We start from the raw sequence: 8,400 nt of genomic DNA on the forward strand, positions 1-8,400 counted from the left end.
ATCAAACTTTCTCAAACTACTTTCAGATTCAATCAATAAATGAAGCCATGAATACCTGAGAGGTCTCACAAATACAACACTTGGGTTGCAGCACCAGCACCTGACTGCTGCTGAAGCTGCCACGATCCTCAAGTCTGGTAACGCTTCATATCAAGGTTAATTCCTTAATAAGTTGCTTATTCACATTATAAAGACTACATACATTTTTGTTAAGATAAATATCACCTAATTTTGCAGTTCCCATTAGCTTTATGGAGCATTTTAGCATCTTTCTGCTCATGGATTTGGTTTAACGACCTGCAACTTCCCTGTTTGCTTCACTCAAAACACTTTTATCTCAAGCTCTAGGCAGATAAGCAAAGTTAGCAACCAGCTAGCATTACAGAGCATTTAGCAGCTAAAGAGACATATTGTCCTCAGGAGTCGGTGGAGAACAAAACTGAGCAAAAAGCAGAGATTTTATTGGACTACAAGTTTTCCACATCAACTACCATCTGCACAAAAATCCATATATGGTACTGAAAGAAAGTTATATGTTCTCATATGTTACATTTTTCTAATCACAAGCAGTTGTGCAAATGCTGTGATGAAATGAAATAGTTTAAAATTAATAACATTACAAATCCGACCTGACATTTAATCCCAGGTTTTTGGTTCTTTCAGTCCAGGTTGCAATATTCAGTCCGACAGACATATTGAATTTTAGTCTGTACCAAGAAAGTACTGAAGTTTAATTCTCAGCCGTGGTTCCTGAAAGATGAGACACATTTTGTTTCACAATTGAGTCTGATTAAAGCCGACCATTTTCACTTCAGTCTGTGCCCTGATATGAAAACCTTTTAATAATATTTGGCTTTTTGAACTCGTGCTCGGCTGCGTGTTATCCTTGGAAAAGGACTGCGTCTAGACAGCAACACTCCGCTTAATGAAAATCTGCCTAATGCATAATGTTTCTTAGAAAGATGAGACAACACGAAGTAGAATTTCCTCACAGATTTCTGAATGTGCATAATTTACTTCACATTATTTTGTTGTGAATCCGGTCGGATCGTCTTACAGGAGTCCAGGAGGAGCGTCCCACTCTGATCCTTTGCTAAACGGGACTCTGAGCTGTGTTCAGTGTTTAATTCCCATCCAACCAAGTGTCTAAAGTGTCTGCTGGATTAAGTGCCTGATGGACTGAGGATAGAACAGCCATTGTTAAAACGAATCGTCATTCTCCAAAGCTCGCACTATTTTGGCCCGCGCGCTTCCCAAACTTGCCAAAAAGATTTCTTGATAACGTTTCCAGGGAAAAGAACGTTCGCACAGAGACTCAGGGAGCTGAAAGTGTTGCTGTGGAAGAAGAGAAAAAAAACCAGCTCGGAGTGACTTTTCTGCAATAAACGGCCCAATTTTCAGGGTGTCGTGTAAAAAGCCCACACACGGAGCACTGGCCATTTACATAATAGGATGATTTAAGGGTAGTGATGTTGGAGTGCCCCGCACAAAATTACACCACCATCATACTCGAGATACTCGAATAACCTTTCTGTAAATGCACGCTGGAGAGGCACAGCTGCGGTATCGCTTCAGGAGTGAAAACACATTGAACTTTAGGAGAGGCATAACTGTGTGCAGGTGGGAAAGTGCCCACTGGTGTTTATGACCAACATGCTGTTCTTTATCTTCTGACGTTAATGCTCGCAAACGCGTAGAAGTGGTTTGAGCGACCTACACTGTCTTTGTCATATCGCAGTCTCGGGCTTCATCCGTACTATTTTGTTTTACAACACATAACTTTTAGCGTCCACACGTCTCTAGTCTGCCGATGCAGACTTAATCCATCCTGCAGCTCAGGTGATGGCGTCTGCTTTCTTTAAAGGAGCAATAAGCGACTATTGCATTCCTCTCTGCTCGTTGCATAACTGAATTAGGACGAGGAACACGGTGCAGTTTTGTTCTGTCTCAGCATCCATCTGGTTACAAAACTCTTGATCTGATTTGGCTGCACACAGAAACTCCTGCTTTCCAAAAAGTGTCCGGGGTATCATCGGACAGATGTTGAGCGTTCTCAACTAAAACACAAATTGAGGGAGATGTGAGCTGAAATAAGTCCTTAAATTAGTTTCCACACTTGTGCAAAGAAACTAGTTTGCTACGAACTTGACAGAGTCGAGTTTCAGCTGACGTGGTTGGCCGTGGCTGACTATGAGGGCACTTGGATGGACTCGACAGACACTTGCGTCGACTAGAAGGCCCGAAGTGCACTTGGAGGGGACTCGTGTTGACCGGAAGGGTTCATGGACTTATCAAGGAGAGCTATTAAGAAGACCAGAGGAGCTCTCTGGTGGACTGGAGTGAACAGAAGTGTCATTTGGGGGGACAAGAAGAGAAGACTGACAAACAAACCATGAAACATGAATTCAAAGTGTTTCCATTAGAAGGAATGAGGCCATCTTCTATACTCTGAAATCTTTTCTTGAGCCCACAGACGGCTGTAAAACGCAGCGTGTTTTCACTGAAGTTTTGAACTGAAGCTGCAGGCTGAACGCACTATATTCTGGACTACACACACACACACACACACACACACACACACACACACACACACACACACACACACACATACACACACTCACACACTCACACACACACTGCCTTTAGGACAACGCTGCCACTATCAAAGACTTCCAGAGCACAGGAGAGGTTTTCAAAAAGACAAGTGTGTGTGCTGGGGGAAGACAGAGAGGAGAGAGTGGTGGTGGAGACAGATGAAATATGGCAGAAGAAGAAGAAACAAGGAGGGAGAGAGTGAAGTGACACTGTGTGTGTGTGTTTGTGTGTGTGTGTGTGTGTTTGTGTGTGTGAATTGTCGAGCCTCGGCGTAAATCAGCGCATGGCGTGGTTTTAACGAGTCTGCTAACGACCCAAACAACCCCTGCTGACATTTACAGTCCTTGCCAGGGGGGGAGGCAGGGGGGTCAGAGACCTCACACACCATCCCTACAACCCACCCACACACACACAAACAGTGACACACACACTGTCGTTTTCTGTCTCTAAAAACAACAGACAGATTTTCTTTCTTCTCTGGTTGAAGGACACACTGACCACACACCCACACTGTCTGTCTCTCTCTCTCTCTCTCACACTCACACTCACACACACACACACACACACACTCTCTCTCTCTCTCTCTCTCTCTCTCTCACACACACACACACACACACACACACACACTCTCCGCTATCCTTTAATTTTAATGTTTCTGTCTTTTCATCTTCTTTTACTGCCTCTCTTTCATAATCCGCCTCTGCTCGTACAGACATAACATTCACTTAACTGCAGACTCCACGTAGGCCTGCTCTGTCACACACACACACACACACACACACACACACACACACACACACACACACACACACACACACACACACACACACACACACACTCAGAAGCAATGGCAAAACTGAATGTGTTGAGTTTATGTGTCTGCCTGTTTCACAGAAAAACGTCAGAGCAGAGGAGCCACATATTTTAACTGAGCTCCACGGGGGCACCGGCGGGGAGTGTGTGTGGTCAGTAAATACAGAGGGGAGAAGAATAACACACACACACACACACACACACACACACACACACAGACACACACACACACGCACAGCCTCTGCTCTTTGTCATCAGTCTCTCACGTCGTGTCAACTTGGAAACATTTGGAAATGCCACCAGGCTTTGGAGAAATAAACAACGCGGCGCTCTGAGACAACATTACACTGGATTTAATGGAAACAAGGATTTACACCTCACACACACACATTCACACACAGAATAGGGTGTCTCCTTATGTGACACATGCATAAATAAAGACCAGGGGGGTAAACGTCTTTTCTGATTAATAAATGTGGTTTTTCTTTGATAGAAAGCTCATTTTTCTTCCTGAAAACAAACCTACGGAGGCCTACGTGGTCACATTCATATTTTAAATCCGTGACAGCTCCACGAAAACAAGTAAACAAGTTTGAAATATTAACAAGGCGTTCCAAATTGCAGCACAATTACTGTAATTTATATTTATGGGCGTGCTGCAAACTTTCAAGGGCATATTTGTCCTCAGCGCCGGCTCATCCCTGACCCTCACACATTAATCCACACACACAATCACACAGAAAACACAAACCTATGTCACAACTTTGCAGCCCAGCGCTGCGGCGGAGGCGGCTGAGGGGAAATCGTGCCATCTGCCAGTAAACGACTGTCATTTTATCCCTACTGCTCGTCCATCTGTGGATGTGGGGAACGAAGCTGGAGGCCAGCGGGCCGCGGGGGAGACGAGACCGGAGATGCCTACCAGGCGCAAAGGCCGCTGCATGTGAGCTACGTCACCTCCTTCATGTATAGAAACAGTGCAACAGGAGACTGTGGATCATGGAGGTTAAAGCTTAAGAAGATAATTAACTGCCAAGGATCATTTTTTCTGTTTTATCAGGAGAAAATCCTGGTACTCTTTTAGCTGGAGGGCAATTGATCTTGGATATTTATTAATGTGAAATCCTACAAGTGGCCTCAACACAAGAAAATCCTGAAAACTGAAGACATAAAAGCTTTTATTAGCTCCAATTTTTGTCATTTTCGTCTCATTTTGAGTATTTTTGCATCGTTAAGGGCAACAGGTAATGTGTTTATTTGACTTTGACCTCTTCGCTCTCTCCGGCTGCAACTACAATTCTGTCATTGTCGATTAATCTGTCAATTATTTTCTTATTTTGTTTATAAAATGTCACAAAATGGTGAAAAATGTCGCCCAGATGACGTCTTCAAATGTCCACAACACAAAGATATTCACTTTACTGTCACAGAGGAGGAAAGAAACCAGAAAATATTCACATTTAAGAAGCTGGAATCAATTTTTCACTCAAACTGAGAAATGCTCTCCTTGGGCAAAAGAAACATCTTTTTCAATTGAGTAAAATGAGGCATACCAAGGACAAAACCTTCTAAATGCAGGGTTAGAGACTTCTATCACATAAAAGGTGGACGACACGGATGAAAAAGGACAATAAATGAGTCTAAACTGCTTTTGAAATCAGATTTTCAGCATCAAACTGAGCAGAAACAACCTTCATCTCACCAGGAAACGTCTCCGATAGAGTTGAACAGTCTCACCTGACCCGTCATCCACTTCACATCAGATGAATCATCACACCTGAACATGACAAACATTAGCAACTTGAAACACTATCCTCCTCGGGAGCTACGTGCCCCGGCTGTATCTGGCCGTGTTTTTTCGCGCCGTGCAGGTTACGATGAAGATCACAGCCTGAACACCCGCCGCCCGGAGGGGGCTTAAAAAAAAACACACTCTGCCTTTTTGGATGATGCCAAGCCTGATCGTCTGTGATGGCTCCCAGCAGGGAAGGCAATCAGGCGGACAGAATCATAACACGTTCATTGTAACGTTGGTGTTTTACATGAGGGAGGGCAGAGGAGAGGGATCTCTGCAGAGGAATTCACACCACAGGTAGAGGAGCTGTCGGACCAGAGCTGTTTTTAAATCTTTTGGGGAAAGTTCATGTCATCACTTCTGAACGTTTTCCCTCCACCGCTGAGCTAATCACACTTTTTTTGCATAGTTGAGCTGAAATTCTTTCAATGCAGAGGCCTAAAGCTGAAACATACAAGCTCTACTTTTCTTGTTCATGGCGTCTTCCAGGTCAAAAGTCTTCAGGTACACCAGTAAAACACTGTCTCCATGTCTCAAGTCTCCGGTCTAACCTCAGCTGTTCTGGAGATATTAACTACGCACATGCACGAGTTCACTGTACTGTCCATGCTCTTGCAAACACGCATGGAGGATATCTCGACTTGCATAAGACGCTGGATCGTCTCCAGACAGCACCCTCGTCTTTCTCAATCCACTTTAGCATGTAAAGTGTGTCAAAGACTCGTTTAAAAAAAACTCTCACATAAAAAGAAAAAAAAAAGGGCAGGGAGGGGGAGAGAGGAGGAAAAAAACAACACTTGGCTCACGCCTCAGAAAAAGATTACTCTGCTGTGTTAGTTTTCTTTTTTGCGCAATATGGAGAGATTAAAGCAAACACAGTCGACGTTTACTTTGGATTGATCTTTGGGTATTTCTCTGCCTCCAGAACAAAGAGGGAACAAAATCGCGCTAAGCTCAGCAGACCAAGAAGAGTCCAATTAAATCCTTCTCGTAAAAAAAAAAAAAAAAAAAAAGAGGCTCCGCCACATTCATATAAACAATAAATGTTCCTTTTGAAAGGCCTCTATTTGAAGTGATGAACACACAGAAAAACTGAACATGCTTCTAAGCAGATGTCATGTTAGCGTGGAGAACGAAGCGAGAGACAATTGAAACATAAACACTGTCTGTCTTGCAGCCTTTCAGCCTTCTTTTTATCTCGGTTTATCCTCCGAGCTGAGTTTTTGTTGTTGTGCAGCGAGAAAAGTGTCGCTTTTTTCCTTTTCTCACCTCATGTGTGATCAAAGAAACGCCACTTCTGTCCAAAACCAGAAGATATTCATCCACAGTGATATAAAACAGACAAAACAGCAAATCTAACTCAACATTTGTGCTTGATTGATGACAAATGACTAATGTTTTCACCACTAACAACAACAACCGACCAGAACATGCTGTCACTAAAAAAATATGCGACTCTGTAATCCTTCAAGTTTCTTTGTTTTATTCTTATCCCATAATAGCCATGCCAAACCAATTATGTGTATTTTTGCTTGATAAATGACACAAGATTGACTGAAACTCATGTTTTCACCGCCGACAACACCCTGCACGAACATTCGGTCAATAAAAAAATGTGCAACTCTGTAAAACTTCAAGTTTCTTTGATTGTTATTTTTCTTATCCTCGTAGTATAACAGCCACGTTGCCTTCAAGAACACTTCTCACCTTTCACAAGCAGCAACTAATCAATATTTGCCATTTTTGCTTGTTGAATGATAAATAATGATGCTTTCACCACGAGCAACAACCAACAAGAACACTGTGCAACCTTCAAGTTTCTTTGTACGTGTTATTCTTATCCCATAACAGCCATGATGCCTTCATGGACACTTTCTACTCAGGAAAAGCAGCAAATCTTTACATTTCAGAGGCAGGAACCAGTCCATATTTGGCATTTATGCTTGATAAATGACTAAAAATGTAAGTCTTCTCCACTGACAACGACCTACACAAACATGTGGTCAATAAAACATTATGCAACTCTGCAATCCTTTAGGTGTCTTTGTGTGTTTTATTCTTATCCTGGCAGCGTAATGATGCCTTCATGAACACTTTCCCTCAGATTTTGTGTGTGATGGTGGATATTGCAGGAGTTTTCTCATGACTTCATCAGATTTCCCTGCAGACTATTGGCCGTGTTGTCTCAGCAGTGGAATCGGCAGCATGTACGAGGTTTAGTCATGCGTCCTACCTGTGGGCTGAGCGGTGGGCAGCCTGGCCGGCGCGACGCAGAGAGGCAGGAGGAAGGAAAGCCAGAGTGAGCACCACAGAGCCGTCATTCCTCTGGACGACGAGGTGAGACGCAGAGCAGCGAGGCCCGACTCCGACTCACGCGACATCCTCCGTTCGCATGCTGTCCAGCAGAAGGGCGGCCTCTGACGCCGCCAGAAAGTATCCAACAACTCCCCGACACTGACCTGAAAACAACAACAGCAGCAGCAGCACACGTGAGGACAACGGCAGACGCAGAACATGCAATCAGGACACACAATCGACACACTCTGGGATATGAAAAATAAGTAGACAGGAGCGCCCTGGGGTCGGCACGCCGGCTCCCATATTCTGAACTGACATTCCGCACAGATTTCAAGGATTAGGGTGGAAATCCATCTTCGCAGTTTTTCTCAGAAACTTTCTCAAGAGCACCTGATCGCTAAGATGGGTGGATAGGAGCTCAAATATTGGTACAGCTGAGGAAAACCTTTAGCAGCCTAGACTCTGAGTTCATTAACTAATCAATTAACTTTCCTGCAGCCTGATTAGTTAAAGAGGTGACCTGAGCAGCCCGTCATTCCTTCCACGAGACTCTTTTTCTGCATGCTTCAGCAACCGATTGACACGGATTCACTAGTCTTCCCGCAGGATGAGGAATGCCGACGTCTACAGTATCAGTTGCCCGACGTGCCCGACGGCTCGCAGGAGGAGGAGGAGGAGGAGGAGGGAGCGTGACGGCTACGGCGAGCGACGGCGGAGTGCCTCTGCTCTCTGTTTGCTTAAGCAGGGAGAAGCTGGAATGTGGCGAGGTTTCGCGGAGAAAGCTCAGAGAGAGGTGCCCAGAAAAGCAAAGCACAGAGCCCCCCCACATACACACACACACACACACACACACACACACACACACACACACACACTGTTAGTTTAAACTGTCCAGCTTC

General features: G+C 44.3%; 1 protein-coding gene across 1 annotated transcript in view; it reads right to left on the bottom strand.

Moving 5' to 3' along the window:
• fgfr3 (fibroblast growth factor receptor 3) overlaps positions 1 to 7,584 on the bottom strand; it is a 63,920-nt gene extending 56,336 nt beyond the window's left edge. The window contains exon 1 of the mRNA XM_073483367.1: positions 7,437 to 7,584. Within this exon, the coding sequence (XP_073339468.1) occupies positions 7,437 to 7,584 (148 nt within the window). The remainder of the gene's footprint in view (positions 1 to 7,436) is intronic.
• Positions 7,585 to 8,400: the final 816 nt, after the last annotated feature.

Source organism: Pagrus major, chromosome 16 (genome assembly GCF_040436345.1).
Source record: "Pagrus major chromosome 16, Pma_NU_1.0".
Classification (NCBI taxonomy): Eukaryota; Metazoa; Chordata; class Actinopteri; order Spariformes; family Sparidae; genus Pagrus; species Pagrus major.